This window comes from Poecilia reticulata, chromosome 2 (genome assembly GCF_904066995.2).
Source record: "Poecilia reticulata chromosome 2, P_reticulata-male-v2, whole genome shotgun sequence".
In the NCBI taxonomy this organism is placed as follows: domain Eukaryota; kingdom Metazoa; phylum Chordata; class Actinopteri; order Cyprinodontiformes; family Poeciliidae; genus Poecilia; species Poecilia reticulata.
The window spans coordinates 39,179,867-39,199,886 of record NC_088831.1 but is presented as its reverse complement, the minus strand read 5'-3'; the positions used below and the strand labels follow the sequence as shown (position 1 = coordinate 39,199,886).

The 20,020-nt window shown below is 37.2% G+C and overlaps 1 protein-coding gene across 3 annotated transcripts in view; it reads right to left on the bottom strand.

Moving 5' to 3' along the window:
* Positions 1-438: 438 nt before the first annotated feature.
* The window catches only part of LOC103460449 (neuropilin-2-like), a 116,925-nt gene continuing 97,343 nt past the window's right edge, over positions 439-20,020 (bottom strand). For 2 of the 3 annotated variants that reach the window (XM_008402625.3, XM_081604562.1), the window contains 2 exons: positions 7,538-7,600; positions 439-5,783 (listed from right to left, as the gene is read on the bottom strand). In XM_008402625.3, coding sequence (XP_008400847.3) covers positions 5,458-5,783; positions 7,538-7,600 — 389 coding nt within the window. In that variant the 3' untranslated portion in view covers positions 439-5,457. Of the gene's footprint in view, positions 5,784-7,537; positions 7,601-8,214; positions 15,400-20,020 lie in introns of those variants that run through there. The other variant, XM_081604561.1, reaches the window with a different exon arrangement.

Genomic DNA, 20,020 nt, shown 5'->3' with positions numbered 1-20,020 from the left:
ACCGCATGCTTACTCAGGATAAAGTATTGCTGCAAATGTAATGATTCAATAGCTTATGCAGCATTTGACTGCATGCAATTAGATCTGAATCTGTGCATGACTGGACTGTACATAATGAAAATGATAAATAGTATAATTGTATATGAAATTAATCTGCTCCCTTGAGATGGTATTTGTTGTGAATTGGTGATAAGAAGATTGAATTCAATTAAATTGATAAACAACTGCTATGGTGTGCTGTATATCATTACTGAGCATTCAAAAATATATAATAAACCATTTCAAAGGTGGAAGACTTGTAGATTTTTCTAGTCTTTGATGTCTTGGAGTCTGAAGACTATTTGCATATTCATTATGAAAATTATTAGTCATTCTAGGGTTGCATGAAATTAACATCTTAAGCATAAACAAACAACAAGAAAAGCACATACAAAGCAATTACTTGTTATTTAGCCTTTATTAAATAATAATAACATTAAAAAAAGAAATTCTTCTGTACAAAGTCTACAAACAACAGTTTGAGTTTTCTGGCCAGTGCCGTCGGTGTGTCATAATGTACTGTGTTTGTGTCAGTCAGTTGTGCATAAGTCAATATGTGTGCCTGTGTGTAGCCTTCAAAGACAGAAGAGGTAATACTATCTGGGTGTTCAGAGGGAAATGAAGCCAAGCCAAGCGGGAGACAGAACAGGTTAACCTTGCACATGTACTCACTGCTCACTCATTGATGTTTTGGTTGCATTGTGTGTAAGAGAAGAGTCAGAGTGAGACATCAGTAGGGAAAGAGAAAGAGTCAGAGATCAAAAAAGATAGAAAGCTCCAAGGCACTTGGAAAACAGTCCAAATAATAATAATAAAAACAATTATGGAGAGAAATTTCTTCATCTCTTTCTTTTGTTCCCTTATTCTCTCTCTCTCTCTCTCTCTCTCTCTCTCTCTCTCTCTCTCTCTCATGGGTCTTTTTGGCAATCATTTAGCAACTTCTGATGATGCGTTTACTCTCTGTGTGCATTTTATGGCGACATTAACGCATGCCTATGACAGTCGAGAGACGGAAGAGGAAATCGAAGACAGAGAACAAATGGGCTCCAGGCAAAGATGCAACTCGTTTCTCTCCTTTACTTCCACTTTTCTGACAAGTGTGACCCAAATCCTATTGGATTCACAGGGAACACAGAGACTCAGAAGGACTTGACGAAATCTGATCATCTAGCAGAGTGAAACGTGAACATAGAGAGTGAAAAACAGGGAGAGGTCTGTGTCTGATTCTGAAGACGACGTTGTCACTCCTCACCACCACCAGCCTCATATCTCTTCGGAGGACCAAGTTTTAATAAATAGAATGTGAATAACATGCCCAGTTTTCTGGTAATATATATTTTTTTAACTTTCATGGCTTCTCATTTTCTGTTGCTTTAGAAATCCCTAAAAAAAAGTCCATTCAGTGCTTTAAATACAGTAAGAGAAAAAAGTAATATTCACATCTCTTTAAGTTCAATAGTTCAATGTATTTTGTGGATTTGAAGGGTTTTCCAACAGGGTGTTTCTTATTTTTAGTCATCTGGTCATAAATACTTTTACTTCTAATCAGCAGATTAGCGCTAACAACAGAGCTAATCTTTCGTTTAGCGCCTTAGTGTTTTTGTTAACTTTGAAATTGTTAAGCGCACTTAGTTTCCCCTAAATTATTTTTCCAGATAAATTCTAAAGTGCTAATGTACTTAGCGGTTTTTTAAACTTTAACATCTGTGTTGAAGTTTTGGGTGTCGACTATTGAAAACTCTTCAAGTAGCTAGACATTTATATGTTCATGCTCTTATTTTGAAGTGTTTGAAGACTGTTTACGCGTGCAGTTCAAGGAATTTCCTCGCCTCACGTTTCCCGCCCATCTTTTGTTGTTGCGGTGAAGCAAATGATGATTATTCTGTACCCGGAACGCATCGCTGTAGAACTGGCAAACAATTTAAAATCTGCCGACTGAAGCCAGAAATGGACAATTAGGCAAAATCAGCACAGAATTAGCAACACTCAACAACTATATGACTGAAATAAACTGTGTTTGAAAGAAGCACTTCCTGAAACGCAACCATACATGTGGGTGTAAAATAACAAATGTGACCCTGCTTAGGGCGATATACTATATGTTGCAACACATGTTGGGTATCAACATTAGCTTAACTAGTGCTTTAGCATTAGCTTCTGCTAATGTTGGTATAGCATGTTAACAGAACTAATGCTTATGATTAGCGCTTTATGAAAATCAGTCAATACCAACCTTGGAAAGTCAGACTAGCTGCACAGCATTCTTCTCTATCCTTCATGATTTGCACAAACCTTTTAAAACATTATAAATGACATATTACAGGACAGATGTGATTATTTTTCACTGTAAATATTTTGTTGATATTTTATACTATGTGAAGCATTAAAGGCACCTCATCTGAATTTTCTGTCACCAGCTCAACAGCACAAGGCCACAAGAAAAACTGTAACATTTTCATTTAGCTCTGATTTTTTATGTGCTCTTCTTAATAAAATTGGAAAATGAGTCTGAAAAGTTACTATGCCTATGTGTTTAAGTCTAGTTTTTCCTACTGAATAAAGTCTGGACCTATTTTGATTTTTTTTCTGATAAATAAACATAACCATTGTCATATGTTACTTTCTTTCTGACCTCCTCTGTGTCTTTTGTTGAGCTTTTATTTGTCAGGTATCAGAACTGAAATAAATTCTAAGATGTGAAACATGGGAACCAAAATACTAGACATAGAAATTTAAACGGATAAGTTTAGGGTTTGATCTTTAGTTTACAATAAATACATGATTTGTGTGTTTTAAGTGGGATTGTGTGGAGTAATAGTGGAGTTTTATTTGCATTAGAAAGCAGTCAGAGTAATCTCAGTTTGGAGAATCAGAGATGAATTTTCAAAGGAGAGCTAAGCTAACTAAAGTTCCACTTAAAAAGGAAATTTTCCATATATGGAACAACTAAAGCCAAAAAACTATCAAGCACTTTTTCAACAGTTTGAACAGTTTTACTTTTTAAAAATTTTCTCAATCACGACATGTTCAATAATGGCTAATGGGCACACAATATTACGAATGCATTGAAAATATTACAACTGCCCAGATAAACAAACAAAATTGTTAAACCATGGTAAATCTATATATTCTTCTTTGTACCTTTGCGTTTTTATGAATTATTATGATTAATGGCCATTGAAAAAGCTCAAATCTAATGTGATTTGCATATTATTCAGTGAAAACCTTGTACTGCATTTGATGTTTCCTTATAAAATCTAACCGATTATGACCCAGGATGAAATTAAAATAACTGATTTGAGCAGGGGCGACAATATTTTTGTAGTTACGTTGCCACATGTCCTTACAATAGACTAAGATTAGATTACAGAAATACGCTTTCAAACACTTGATGCATAGCTGGTAGAAAATGTGTACTTGTATCATTTTGTACCCCAAAATAGTCACTTACAAAACGACTGCAAAAATAAAAAAGGTGTCAAATAACAAAGTGAATTTTAGCTGAGGGGTTTAGTTCTCATTTGGAATTATTACAGTATTTTTTGATTTAGTCAAAACTCTCAAATATGTTTTAGTAATTATTTCAAATTATTTAGGTCCAACATGTAGACATTGGGAAACTGCAATAAAAACATGATGTTACTGGAAAAAGAAAAATGTGATTTGTTTTTGGTTCTCCAAACTGAGATTCCTGCTGCAGGTAAGATACTCGCAGCTCAGACCTACTCTACATAACGTCAAACAAACCAAACTCCACCTTTAAAGTTGAGGTGTGGGCCTGAGGATTACGTAAAGTCCTGAAAACAGAAGAGCGTAGATATAGTGTGTGTAGATGTGAGTGTGTGTCTCATTTGAAGCATCAGTCTCTCCAGCAGCACTGGCCCTCCGTAATGGCTGTCCTCCAATACAGCGTATACTGTAATTTGCTTAAGGCTCGATTGTGTGTCTAAAGAAGTCAACGGTATGATTCCCAATCCTCACGTTCAGTCATCTTTCTGTATTTTTGCCCCGAAACAGGCCTCTTAGGATTGAGAGCGATGCTACAACACCATGTCGTTCCATCACTCCCAGTCCGCCCAGCCTCATTTAACACTTGTTCAGACCCACTGAGCACATACACAGCTCTTTGGCAATCCATAGGTTGCAATAAAATAATTACTGACATTTTGTTTACACAGTGTCTGTCCATCATTTGGGCATCATACAGTCTGAAAAGCAAAAAAATATAGATATATATATACCAAAAAACCAAAAACTCTAGAATACTGAATCTAAAGCACAACTCCATAACAGCATGTTAGATTTGTTTTTTTTTTTTTGATAAAACTCTGATTTTCTGTCTTGAGTATAACTTTTCCCTACTCTTAGACTGATAATCTGTAATGGGAAATGTAAAATAGAAAAAGGACTAAAGAAACAGCTAAGACCATGGAGTTCAACAAAACTCTAAAAGAAAGGTCTAAAAATGGCATAAAAAGCTCTACATGGCTGCTATGAACTGAAGCTCGCTTTTTCTTCACCTTTTTTTTTCATCCAAGTGGACACAAGTCTAAAACAGAACAAAAACAGTCACCATTACTTCTCTATGCCACTGGTTTCACAAAGCGCAGACCGAAGGCGGACAAAGGAGCTAGCGGGCGCCGCATGGCAGGCTTATTGACGTTTAAAACTCACAGAACTCATACCAGAAACTTTCAGAAACAAAACGAAAGGGAAAGAAAATATTTGCCTCCTTTTCCTTTATCACTGAAAAAAAAAAAAGGTCTCGATTCTTTTACGTCATTTCCTTTTTAAGCTATATAGAATGGTAGGCATTCACTTGATATGTGTTGATTTGAGTCAAAAGTACCCAGATTAAAACAGACCACTGGAGGAGAAGTCTTCACAAGCAATCGGATGCAAACACTTAGATTTTTTCAACCCATCTTCTTTTGAAAGATGAGGAAAAACATCTAAAGTTCTGCGAAGTACCGTTCAGAAATTCGTAACTAGAACACCCCAGACTGTGCTGCCATTTGACGTCTAAATGTCCAGATTGTCATGGGTGCTGAAGTCCACTTCATTCCAGTGGTTGGTGGGATGTATCTTATGGTACTTCAGTCATTTATATTCTTTTATTTCATTCCTTCATTCAATCATTCATTCACAGGCTTTTAGAATCGAGCAGGTTTCTCCTGCAGGCAGAGGAGAAAAGGGACTCAGTTGCTTAAGGGGAATCAGGGATCAGACGTTCCTTCGCTCTAGACCCCCCACCGCCAGCACATAGAGAGTTCAGTGTTACCCCCGTTTGACATCACAGCAAAGGAGTAGCAAGATTTCAGGCAGGGACGAGGGTTGAAATTTCAGATAGGGCTTCTTTTTCATGTCTCTGTCCAAATAAGAAGGAAGAAAAAATCTTCAGGGGATGTCCGTCATTCCTCATGCCTCCGAGCAGCACCGCTGCTGGTTTATCTTCACTTTGTGCTTGATCCCGTCGTACAGCTCAAAGTTGTAGTTCTCTAGCGTCGTGGAGGAGCGCGAGGAGAGCCCGCTGTACGAGCACGTGCAGTACAGGAGCAGGCCGGCGCACACGGCTCCCAACAGGACGCCCAGCGAGCTCATCACGATGATGGTGAGGAGGATGGGGTCCAGCGTGTACAGCCAGGCGTTGTCCTTGTCCTTCTCCGACACCAGCGTCACTGAGGATGGGTCCATGTCGGAGGACGGGGTGGAGAAGGAGGACGGCCAGCCGGTGAAGTCAAAATCTGGAGACAACACAAGAAATTTAGGAAAAAATACTTCTACATGTGCAATAAAAACCTAGAGGCTAAAGTTTCTGTCCATCTTGGACGTTTTGCAACAAATTTAAAATTTTGGTCTGGGGTTTCACTGGACCATTCTAAGGCATGGATGTGGTTTGATCTAAAGCAGGTTTGGCAAATCCTTGTCCTTAAAGGCAACCTGTTATGCTTCCTGGAACAGGTTAAGATAGGTCAACATGTTCATTAGATTTAATCCACAAAGTTTTCTTTATAATGAGATTTTAGTCGGGTCAGTTCTGCCGATTTGAGGTCCTTTCAGGATGAGTTGTTTAAGGCGTATTGTCACTTTAAATCCAAATAAGCAGCCACGCCCCACAACTCAACATTTACACTTGCATGTGAAAATGGCTGCAAATAGATGCACAATTATATAACCGTGCATCTTTGAAAAGCAGAAGTGGAGCCTCATGCACAATCAACAATAATGCAGAAAGTGGTTTCTGGATGTTAAGTCAACAACAAAACAGTTGTCTTTTCCAGCAGCCACGGCATATAAATGAAACCAACTGACCCAATGCTGAAGCTCAACTTGGGTTGCCAGGTAACGGGCTGGGCTTGACTGTGGTTGCTATGTGATAGGCGGTGCTTGCTGATTTGTGACGTTACATTCCGAAGGTTTTTTTTTTTTCTCTCTTGGTTAAACACACCTCAATTAAACAAATGGTTCACAACCAGGCCTCTGCAGACCTTAATGACATACTGAGAGGGTAATTCAGTGATCGCCTTTGATCTTTTAAGTCAAAAAGCTGCTTCTGTGCCCTAACTTACAAAATAAAATGCCTTGAACAGCAAAAATATTACAAGTATCAATATGTACTACGTGATCTGTTGTGATTGAAAAGCTAATGAAATTAAACTAAAATATGTATTTATATTTAGAAGAAATTAATCATCAAATTTTTACCCAGGGAAAAATTGTAAATGGTAGCCTACATAAAAACATAAATCAAAACCTCAACATTACTTCTACAAGTCTTGTACAATTGCTGACATTATGTTGTATATTTTCTACACATATATTGCATAAAAACATTAAGGACTGTTAAAGCCACCTTTTTAATTGTCTTTATAGTTAAAAACTTTTATTACAAAAATACTATATTTTGCATTCTGCATCTGCAAAACGTAGAGTGCAGACGTGTTGAGGCTTTTCAATGTCTAAACTGCTTTTATTGGTTCAGAAGGATGCCTGTTTATCTATGTGGTAAAACAGTGATGTAAATGTCTCATTTTTAGCATTTTATGAGAAGCCCACACAGAAAAACGCTCCAGACAGACAGTAAACACACATTTTAGAAGACAAACTGCAAGTATTCTCTTGTAAATGTCTAGGGGCTGGAAAAAGCAAAAAAAAAAAAAAATAATAAAATTCTCTAAACTGTGATTGCTGCAGTCATGTTTTTCTGTGTGCACAGGAGTGAGCTGTCTGTCGTGCTTTATGGGTCATTGAAACATGAAAAACAAAGACAAAAAAAGACACTACATGCAAAAAAAAAAGAAAAGAAACGTTTGAATGCTGGCTAACATTCTTCTTCCTTCTGTGCAAACTCTGTCAGACTGCTGCCACAGGCTTATTTCTTGTGGAACTGCATGTGTAAAGCAGAGCTACAGGCATGCCTCTGCTAACAGTATTTCCATTAAAGTGTGTGGGTGAGACAGACAGTGTAGCCTCTGGCTGCCGGAGGAGAGGACCTTACCTCCATTGATGTGCTGCTTGTGATTGAAAACAGGATCGTTTCCGGAATCTTTAGGCTTCTGATCTGTTGGAGAGACAGAAAGAAAAGCTGCATTAATCTCCCCTGTCCACTCTCTTACTCCAGAGTTTAGATCATGTTGTGATAACATCAGTCCATCTCCGACGCTGTCAGCACACAGCAGCTGCATTTGTAGATGGAAATCACTCGGCACAATCGCCTCGATCTTGTTTAAAGTTTTCTAAAGAGATCAAACAACAAATCTCACACAGAAACCTTTTGTAGTGTCTGTGTTCAGTCTGTCGAGGGAAGAATATAACGCTGTACTCTTCAGCCAGGCTCCCCACCAGTTCCATAGGGTGATAAGGATCAATGTTTTTATTTTTATTTTTTATTATTATTTGCTAATGAAAAAAAGTTGGGAGATTGAAAGAGAGTGTGAAGATAGGGAGGAGAAAGACAGATAAAGACACACAAAACCTTTTATTTTGATAAAAAAATATTACTTTTATTACTTTCACATTCACCACAACCATTTTTCTTTTACATACCAAGCCAGAGAAATTCAACAAGCCAAAATACCATATTAAAACTGCTGAGTGCAAGACTTTGAAGGCTTTGTTATAGCTCAGTTCTTGTTCGGGTCGATTTGAGAATAAAAATAAAAATGGAGCAATATCTGTGGAGCTGATAATCATTTATTAGGAACCAAAATCACTTTATAACCAGAAACTGTAATAGATATTCAGAAGATAGGAGGTGAAAACTTAATTTAGGGTGTGCAGGAAAAAAAAAAAAGAAAAAGATATGGAACCTCATTTCCTCCGTTAGATAAGGTCATTCATCTATGAGACAAGTTTGGCATCTTCAATTTTATAGATTCAATAAACTCCAAGCCTCAAGTTCTCCTTTAACTGTAAATAACAGTGAGATTAAAACTTTTAAAGGACGCCTGCTGTAAAATGTGAGCTTTCTATTATAAAAAGTTGACATGGACATACACAGCTGAAGAAAAGAAGAAACAAACCCTGTATTAACAAAGATGTACCATATCAGAGTATGAGCATTTTCTGTGTCATGCATCAATATTTCATTTCAGCAAAGTCCAACACAAATCAACAACAGTTTATTTCCTTTCTCACAAGAATAACAGCAAAATGTGCAAATAAACATTGTTTTTAACTAATGACTGTGTTTTACTTATGTCAAAAGTCAAAAATGATCTCCAATATAGAAACTAGTGAAAGGTTTGCATTATCTCATGGGGGCAGTACATTTTATTATCTGGAGTTTTAACAGACAGATGTATGTATTAGTATTTGGTTACACCTAATGTTGTTCTAATTGTAAAACATGGTGAACATCATGCTGTGGGTTCACACATTTTAAAACCAGTGAATTGCACAAACTGGATGGAAAATACAAGACGAAGAAATGTTTTCAAATTTTTCAGTAAACATCAACAGGAAGACAGTAAAACAAATCAGAATTACAGGCAAAACTGGATATGAAACGCATAAGCAGAAAACTTGAAACCTCAATAAAAAGTGAAGATCATTCCAAGATTTAAATTAACTTAATCAATTTCGTCAAAAGTGTCAGTGTAACCAGAAAACTGTTATAAGCTTGCTGGAAACTACAAAGCTTATATGAGCAAGTATAAGATGGGAGTTTAAGTGTATTGCGTCATGAGAAAATAATTATTAAAATAAATTATTAAAAGCCTAAAATTACCATGACAACCATGCACACGAGTTAGTGTAAAGTTCTGATAAAAAGTGAATATAGATGTCTGAGTTGAAAGGAACAAACAATTTAGAAGAAAAGAAATGAAGCTTCAAAATGTAACCAGTAACCAGTAATGAAAACAACATTATGCTCCAGTGAGGCGGGAAGTTTTTTTTTTTTACAGGTATTATGACTCTGCTGAAGTCAGGATCGGACCTATGAACAACTGAGATATTTAATTCTTTTATGAGATTAAACTGGCACCTTTTCAATATCCAACCAAAATTTGAGATTATTGTACCACTGGAACACTGAACCGTCTTTTAGTCTCCAGCTAATAAAAAATTATTGGTTAGGGTGTTCTAGAGGCTGCACAGTGGCGCAGTTGGTAGAGCTGTTGCCTTGCAGCAAGAAGGTTCTGGGTTCGATTCCCGAGCCCGGTCTTTCTGCATGGAGTTTGCATGTTCTCCCTGTGCATGCGTGGGTTTTCTCCGGGTACTCCGGCTTCCTCCCACAGTCCAAAAACATGACTGTCAGGTTAATTGGCCTCTCCAAATTGTCCAGAGGTGTGAATGTGTGTGTGCATGGTTGTGTGTCTCTGTGTTGCCCTGCGACAGACTGGCGACCTGTCCAGGGTGACCCCGCCTCTCGCCCGGAACGTTAGCTGGAGATAGGCACCAGCAACCCTCCTGACCCCACTGAGGGACAAGGGTGTAAAGAAAATGGATGGATGGATGGTGTTCTAGAACAACCCAAAACCCAACATCAGTCTCACTGGACAAAGAAATAAAAGTTTCTGCTTTCAGACGGGTCCATGTTTTTACAAGGCAAAAACATGGAGGTGGAAGCATCAGGCTGTGGGATTTTTTCTCACTATTAGTGCATTTTGCAGAGAGGAGGGAAAAAAAAATAAAGATCTACCTCAGTTACTTCAACTTTGCTTTGACACAATTATTTGTTCCAACAAGGAGAAAAAAGCATTACATCAAGAAAAACCTTGATTATTTCAGTAACTAAAACATTATGTATGCAAGTTAGAAACCTTTCTGATGTCTTCCTGCAATCTGGTTGTGCTGTACAACTAAAGCTCTGACTTGTGAATATGTAAAAGCGCCCCTTCACAGCAGTCTCTCTGAGCTCTAAACTTCTGTTGTCTTTGATCAAATAAAACCACCGTGGGCCTCGACAAAACATCAAATCACTTACAGGGAGATGGCAAAACCAAAGTAACGGGAAAAAGGAGCTTGGACAGTCTTTAGATGACCGTTGAACAATGTTTAATGATGCTGGCTTAAAGCCTCCAGGCTAGAATCCTGAGAAGAATTATCACATGGATCTGAAGAGGGATTAAAACTCCCTCTTGTCCCATTTTTCTCCTCTCTTCAATTAGTAAAGAGAGGAATAAAAAGAGAGGCCTTTTTTCATTCAGGCAGAGATGGGGATGGCTCTTTGCCACTTTTGGTTGTGCAGGAGCCCGAGGACCTGTTAAGAGTGCTCACACTGATAATATTTCTCCAGGAAAAAAAAAAAGAGAAGGAGAAGGAATGAGATGAAAAAAAAAATATGGATGCCTTGGAGGATAAAAATGCTTACTGCGGGGTTTTATGAATGCAATCGCCTCCATTAACTAATTAGGAATATTAAATGGCTTCAAAGTAGTCCATGATGGAGGGAAGTGAGGCTGATTTAAAAGCTCCCGGTGAAATGTTTTCCAAATCTTTTAAAAAGTTTGATAGACCGAGGACGAATAAAAACAGAAAAGTGCAAGAGTAGCACAGCATAAATACGGTCATATATCATTCCTCGGTTTGAATTCGGACTCACATTGATTGGATTATGGTACCGGGCTGCTGGAATGAGTCATCTAATGTGTAAATCATGCGCAAGTTGATTGAAATTGAAGAAAGAGGAGCTGGGGAAGGCACAGAATGGATATGCAAGCACAAAATAACTGAAATACTTGTTGACCAAAGCACAAAACTGCATTCTGTGAGCTGCAGTATGATGAAATAAATCAATGCAAAGAACAACTATTCCATAAAATAATGATTTAACTGACTTTATGGGAGCTCAGTGGAAATCTGGATAATTACCTCACACTGGTGCATATTGGTTTGTTTGGTTTGCATGCAGTGCCTTGCAAAAGTATTGGTACCCCTTTAGATTTTCACATGTCGTCATGCTGTAACCGCAAACATTAACATTATTTGATGGGAATTTTATGGGATTAGTAATGTAAGTCACTAATCACCTCAAAATCAACTCAAAACACAAAAAACAATTATTAAAAAAACATAACTATTTGGCTAAAGCCTATTTGGGAAAAAATATGTAACCTCTGCTGATATAATGTATCCTCACAGCATGATGCTGCCACCACCTTTCATTACTCCAGGTATGATGTGTTTATGGTCATGTGAATTTAGTTTCACATCATTTTCTGCTTCAATCAAATCATTTTTTTATGCGTCATCTATCCAGAGCCTCTTTCTCCCATGTGTTGTGTCCTCAACATACCTTGAAATAAACTGCAACAATGTTTTTTTTTTCCTTCTCTCAGCTCTTTCATAAAGGCAAGATTTATGGAGCATATGACTAATGGGTGTCCTCTCACCTGATGAGCGCACCTCCATGCATTACAGTCGACGTAAATCACACAGAATCACACTCTGTTTACTAATAAGGTGACTCATGAAGGCATTTGCTTGCACTAATGGCTGCTAGATTAAAGGAGGCCGGATTTTAATTTCTTGTTTCCACTTGGCGAATAATTGTTATTTTGTGCTGACCTATCATAAACGTCCACACTAAAGTTTGTGGTTATAAAGTGACAGAATGTCAAAATGTCAAGCGGTACGAATACTTTTTGTGTCATGCCTGCCTTCGTCATTCTGTCGGTTTTCCCAAAAGACTTCTTTCATCTGCTCTTGTGTTTGAAACGACCTGCCCTCCATCTTCAATCCAATCCCCCAACCTGCCTTCCCGTTAGCCTCTCTCTCAGAGTAAAAAGAAAAATCTATCTTTAGAAAGTATGGACAGCTTTCCTTTTTTTTCCCTCCCTTCTTTCATCTCCTTCCATCTCGGGGAGCATTCTTAGGAGGAAAAAGGGCCCTCACTTAATGGGCCATTCTCCTCGGAGAGATTCTGCTCCCCTCCATCACTGCTTCTCATTTACTCTCTTGTGTTTTCTTTTTTTTTTAACTGGAAGGATTTGCAGAAAAGAAAGGGAGAAGATATTGAAACAGGGATGTTTTTGATTCAAGAAAGGATGGGAAGGGGGGATTTAGACATGAACAGAGGGATGTAGGTGTGTAGCAGAAGATACAAGATGGCGGGATGCTGATTGCAAGTACAGACATTTTAACAAGCAAATTAAATTGCTATTGTAATTGATTTGCTTCATTTTTGTATTTAGAGTCTAAATTGAACACTTGGATCCAAATGGCTTCAACTGTAAGCAGTGACATGAAATAATAAATAAAAATCAACAAAAATATTCTCCCAGACCTGCCGTGAAAGATTATGCAGCCCTAAATAAAACATGTGGTGTGTATACAATGGGTTTAAGAGTAGAACATAATCACAGCAAAATTTACAAATGACCCACAGCTTGCAAAATTGAAAGAAAAGTGCTCAATCTCAACATTGCAGATAAAGTTTAACAACTTATCAGGAAAAAGGCTAAAACGTTGAGAAATATTTATCTCAAAATGCAGGAAGTATGCAGTAAAATATGTAAATCCATACACAGTTAGGCACTCTTAAATAAATATAAATTTAAACACTGGATCTAAAAAGTGTACACACCCCGATTAAAATGGTAAGTTGTACAAACAACAACAAATAATTTCTAATTTTTCCCACCCTAATCGTGAGATATATGTCAGAGGCTTGTTCAAATTCGCTGTAATACAGACTGCTACAGGAGATCTTCCCTGCCCACACCATCACCATTTACTCTAACTATTTCAAGAGTTTTGAAGTAATTTGAGTTATCACAACATTTAATATCCCTTTGGGATCAATGGTGTTTTTGAATTTGAACTGAAAATCCTGGTCAATTAAACTGAAAAAACAAACAAATGTGTCAGGTGGAACATGTAAGAAATGGTTCCATGGCTGCTAAGAACTTTGTAGAATCACCTTTTGCTCAACAGTTCAGCTTCAAAAGATTTTTCAAAGTGCATCCCTTGAATAAATTGATTTTTTGCAGAAAGGATGAAGAAATTTAAACGATTTAAACCTTTAACTTTTTCTCCACGGCAGATATGTAAATTTTTTAGATAAATTGTACAGGATTTATCTGACTTATACTTCAGAAAACTCCTCACATTTTAACAAGTGTACACTTTTGAGATCTGCTATATCCATACATGTACATGTAAACAATAACAAAAGATTGTATATATAAACATTCTCCAAACCTTAATTAAAAGGAATTTGTCCAAATTCCTTGAATCTGAGAGGAAAAGGCAGGTTGGTGTCAATCTTTAAATATTCAGAAACTTCTCTCACGGATGAACAAACGTATATAAATACAAGCATATCCGCTCAACTTTTATTTCTATACTTTTATCAAACCAACTAAAGCTTCTGTTCATATCTTTGCTCGTGTGATTAGTTGCCTTTAAACACTTAAAGTTGCTGCACAACACAATTAAGCCAAAAGCTTCTTCAACAGAACCCTGATATAAGCATTACTAAAACATTTTTTTTTTAAAAAGGACACTCAACCTAAACAAATAAGAGTCATTTTCATCACAGCATATTTGGTCTCATTTCTTGACTTAAAGCAGACCTGGAAACTGTGGTGAGTATGCATCCAAAGTGAAACTTCAATTCCACAAAGGTGAATAAAAGTTTGTTGCACAGAAAACAGAATGAAAGCATTCCTTTTGAATTCAGAGTTTTTTTCATTCAGTCACTCAAATGTAAGACTGACATCGAGTTTTAGTTTGAAACATTAACCAACAGGCAGAAGGTCCAGGCAACATTCGGCAATCATCCACGTTTTGATTTGACACTGAAGCACAATCTCAAACTATGGTGGGAACGAGGTGAACGTTTTAAAGCACATTTTTATCAAAGGCATATCCTAGGTTTGATGAACAAAAAAACACCCAAAGAAACACGTGAGGCTTGAAAAGTTTTTCAGACTGTCCGTGCATTTATCACTTTTCATTCTTATTGTGGGATTCATCTCCTTAACACCCTGCTTATGTCACACCAATACTCGTCTTTTTCTGTCCTTTTTTCCTTCTCTGACAAATAAACTTTCCTCATTAAGACTTTAAGAAGTGCTGAACCAAAATGCATCTTCCAAACTTTTCTGAGAAAAGAGGAACACTGACATCGCTGATTGCATATCCATGCAGTCTTTCCAACAATTTCTTAGGTGATCGATGTGAGTTTGCTTATGCTTAATTGAAGATCCAATTAATCTCTAGTCTGATTTACACTTATCAACACTATGAAGGACATCAAAAATCATTATGCTGAAACAGTAGAACTGGAAGCTGAAGCTTCTCCATCTTCAAGGACAGGACTTCGTTATCAGGCACCAACCCAGAAGTGTGCACTGATCCGTTATCGACAAGAACTGAAGCACTTCCACCATTGCTGGACAGAGCTGTTGTTGCTGAGTTCCTTGTTCTTTAAAGAAAAGGATCAGACTCTTCAGCTCTTCATTTGATCATATTGTCCTGTTGAAACCGTATGACTCACTAGAGTCCAGTCACTTCAGCAGCGGGAGCCGTAGCTGTCGTCTTTCTCCAGTGTTATGATGAGTTTGGGTTCCAGGCTGGAATCCGTTCCCGGGTAAAGGCGGTTCTGGTTGGTGCTGCAGAACATCTTACAGCTGGGGTTTTGACTCTGGTAGTAGCTCTCTGGATCTTGCTGATAGGCTGGCTGGTTGTTGTGGTACATCACCGAATGGTGGTGATGATGGTGGTGGTGGTGGCCAGTGTTGGACTTCCTGCTCATCCAGTGGCGGCGTTGGCAGCAGAGAACCATAACCACAGTCAGACCTATCAACAGCAGGAAGGCGCTGCCTCCCATCAACACATAGTACCAGTAGGCAGGGATCGGATGCACCTTCACTGCGTCTACAGTGGGCCTCATCCCAGATATGGCACCCCCTGGAGGGCAGGAGGAAACATTACTGATTGGCTCAGTGGAGGAGTGAGGCAGGCATGCAGACTGCATTGAAGAGTTTAAAGCTGGAGATTGTTTATCGGGACATGGCAGATCTGACAAGCTTTTAATTTCTCTGCATGCTTACAGCTGGATGCATCTCCTATAATACAGTATCAATATTATATGATATATAGCTCTGGAAAAGCTGAATATTATTTCCATAAATCCAGCATAGGCACACATCATTCTGCTTAAAAAGACTGATCACCTGAATCCAACAGCAATCTAAAAGCACATGCCAAGATGCAGAGAAAGCTCTGATTTGACTAAATATTGATTTCTGAGCTCTTGTAATGTTTAAATATCAATGTGTTGTTTTTAACTTCATTCTTTGGAAATGCTATCTTCTTGTGTCTTTGACCAATTTATGTTTATTTGCAAAAAAAAAAAAAAAAAAAAAAAAAATCAATCACTGTATTTTTAGTTGGCAGACATGCCAGTAGTTTACAGAACAAATCATTTCATTTTACTTGCGCATAAATTTTGAAACCTCAAACAAAATCAATACCACAACAACAGAAAAAAAATCTATTTAAAAATTAAATATGTCTAGACGTCTTTGTGGTCTGAAGTTCATAAAATTTTTATGTTAGATAAACCTACTAAGAATATGCATAGATGTTCTTTCCTTGGAATGATTTTAATCATAGTATTACACAACTAATATAATATAATATAATATAATATAATATAATATAATATAATATAATATAATATAATATAATATAATATAATATAATATAATATAATATAATTTTAAATTATTGAGGAAACAAAATAGAACTGGTCTAATAAAAGCTGTACTTATATAGCGTATCATCAGTTTTTATCAATTATCATTTTATGTTGTTTTTATAAAATGACATAAAATGTTACAAAATTAAATAAAGTAAAATAGAAAATAACATAAAGCAGAGCTATTTAAACTTAAATTCTCAAGAGTATAAACAAGTTGTAGATTTTTTAAAAACTATTTGGCTTATTTCATCATGTTGGATTTTACTGCCGACTGATGGTGTTTTTATTGGTGTTCCTTGATCTACTGAAATATCCAGAACAAAATAGACTCAAGTAAAAGTAAAAATATAAAAAAGACACTGAAACAGTAGATTTTACATTTTCCAGATGTTAAAATACACGTTTTTTTTATTTTGTTCAAATCATTGTTCAGACTGCCTCACCCATCTGCTCTGTTTCACTGAGTGCACTCTACCTGGTAGTGAAACACTGACTACTCATGCATACTTTACATAGCCAAAGTCTAATACTCCTACAAGCAACATAAATATGCATGAGTACTGAAAGCTTGAGATCCCTAGGAGCGGTGTTGGTCAGAAAGGGTAAAACCTTTGGTGGTTTTCACTGAACATCCCTCAAAATCAGGCAGAAACACACTCATCTTTAAATTTCAGCTACATTGTCTAAGATCTACACAGCCAGAAACGTTTTATCTTGATTGATGCAAACATCACAAGCATCTGCTGCATATTGACACGCAAAGGCCCAAGCTATGCGCTCAAACTGAACCACAGAACGCAAACGATTTATTTCGGACTGGCTAAGCAAAAAACGTGGAACGCTAAGCCTTGATGGAGTTGTTTTGTTCTGTTTTGAGGGGGTCAAGAGTAACTAAATTCGGGTGGCGAGAAAGAGAGAACAAAATTGCAGGGTTGGGGGAAGGATAAGAGAGAAGGTATTACTGCAGGAGAGAATGGAAAGAAACAGAGAGGGGTCGGTAGAAAGTGAGACCGTAGAAGGGTGGGAGGGTAAAGAAGTGGAGGGAAAGAGCTAATCCTGCCATGATATCTTTAATCCTGCATTAAAGGGCTTGACTGAAACTTCAATACTCTGTCAACTCACTGTGAGAGGAACCTGCTGTGAGAACGAAGTTGTTGTGGAGAGAAATAGAGAGCGACAGAAAGAAACAGAGAGAAATGAAGCACATGAGCAGGAAAAAAAGAGAAAGAGAGCTCAGACGAGCAACAACTAGCCAGGGATCAGAAAGGAGAGAGAAATAATGAAAAGATGGAGCGGGATAGAGAATCACAAGGAAACCAGTCGACTTCATTTAGACTTTATCTGAAAGTTCAGATACGCTATTTAAGGGTTTACTTTGATAGTAAAGCTGCTCTCAGTGAGGTCTGGACTCAAAATTGCTTTGTGGTGAACAAAGAGACAATTTTAAGGGGAGAAAAAAAGTCTGTTTTGGTATCGGAGTCCTAGACTAAACTGAAGTCCCGATACCTATTCTCAGTGTATTGTCTGTGATTTTTATGTCAAGCACAAACAGTAGTGACATTTTACACAGTCTGGGCTTTTAAATAAAGGCTTATTTGTGTGGATACGAGTAGCAAAGCCATATTAGAAGCTATGCACATTTTTTTACTCTTTAAAATGATCTTTAGATTGAAAGACTATATTGGCCACTCCAGGTCTGTGCTCGTGCTCAGACACATTGTAAATGTAACCATAGTAACCCAGACAAATAGCCATTAAATTGGCAATAAGTTAATAAAGCATGAAAATCACTTCTTCTGCGGGTTTTCTGTGTGTTTGATTATCTGTAATTGCTCTAAATTTGATTATCAACAAGTCATACTAAAACTGAGTAAACATAGTATCATTACCTTGCGTTTAGCTAGGCTATGGTTAGCATATTTACTCTGGTACAGGCAACAGTTGCAGGTTAAAATGGTTTAAGCTAGGAGAAACACGTGAGTTTACTGAATACTGACGGATCACATGCATCTCTAGAAACAAACAAAAAAATAGTTTCACCAAAGCTCCATCTGGAAACAACGAACACAGTAATATTAAACATGTTTGGTTTGGTGGCCAACATTCTCAATCTAATACTATTGATAAAATGTAGCTTATTATCTTAGTTTACTTTTATGCTACTTTGTTGTGAACGTCATATAGCCATGATTTTCATCAAATTTGGATTTGGTGCTGACACTATTCCTTAAAGAATTGGATCTGTATTTGAAAACTCCTGAAGGGGAACATGCCTATTGACAATGCTTAATTTGTATTTTTAATTTAAGAAATGTGCATAAGATCCCATTTGTAAAACAGAAAATAGTTGTAATATAGTTAATAGCAGAAACCATATTTAATTTGCAAAGCATAATATCTTGATGGAGTTTACTGTAAATGCGACAGAAATCATTTAAGCCTCACTTTCCACTAATACCGACACAGTAATGAGTTTCAATGGACAAAAAATCCTGACACATTGTAAAGATTTACAATAATGGATGGGTCACATTTTTAACAAGCCTCTCCAGGGAGACTTTTAATCCTTGCTTCTGGCATTTAGTCCCATAAGAACTGCAACGTAGAACCTGCACTGCCATTAAAACAAGAGTCATATGATCACTGTCCAGGAATTAACTGTGAAAAGCTCAGCGAGGATTAGGTGAAATACTTGTGCTATGACTCAGCTGACTTGAGCTGTCTCTTGGTTTTGACTATTTTTGGGATTGTATCTGGATGTAGGAAACGCGAGTCAGTTCTGCTTACGCAGGCCAAATACTCTGACTTTGAATGTGTATTTTACCCTTGAATATACAAAATGTACAACTAAGCGCCAGTTCTGACATTCTTCTCGGAGGGTTCGGATATGTTTTAACATCACGGTCAGCTATCTAAACAACCGAACACGCAAAGCCAGTGGATCACGTCCCAAACCCAGACTTTGAAAACAAGAAATCCGGGAGCATAATCTGCCTAAGCCTTTTATCTCCTCTCAGGCTGGGCTATTTGAGGATGAAGGAGCAACACTCAAAGAGAAAAAAAAAATGAGGAAAAAGAGAAGAAAAAGAGAAGTTGGATGGTGAACAGCTCTGCATTTTATGCAGGTAAGATCAGGGACTTTTTTTTAGGACCAGTAACAAAGCAAGACCTTTAGGAGAAAGAAATTAGAGAGGATAGAAAGAAAAAGATGAGGGAATTAATATAAAATGGTTGATGAGACAGGGAGAGTGAAAAAGTAGAAGTGAAGCTGATGGTGTTAAAAAAAATCTTACTTCCTCTGTGACCATAAAATAAGCTTTATGAAGATATTTGGGTGTAAACAGAGGCATTTCTCTTAATCCCATAGACCTCACCAGCTTAAATTTTCATTCAAAAGTGCTTTATAATATGAGGTCTTGAAAGTTAACACGTTTCTTTGAGGAAACCCACTTTGCAGCACAGAATATTGCTATATTGAACTTGACCGCAAACACACCTTTATGTTATTCTGTTGTCATAATAAAAACTGTGCATCACCAAGAGCATCACCCCACCATGCAGGGCCTCATGCAAACGATCCATTCAGTCAACCTTCATCATTCTTTCTTTATGATGATCAATATATCAAATTCCAGCCGTCAAACATCCCCAACTCCTTTTAAAAGGGCTTATTATATCAATTATGTTACATATATTGCAACAATTACAGTACAAAAATAGGTTGGGAAAAAATCCACGTAAACAATGTCACATATAGTAAAATATTTTTTTGTTCTTGTCACAGCAGTCTGTTCAGTTTTATTTTGGAGAATTAAGGAGATTTTG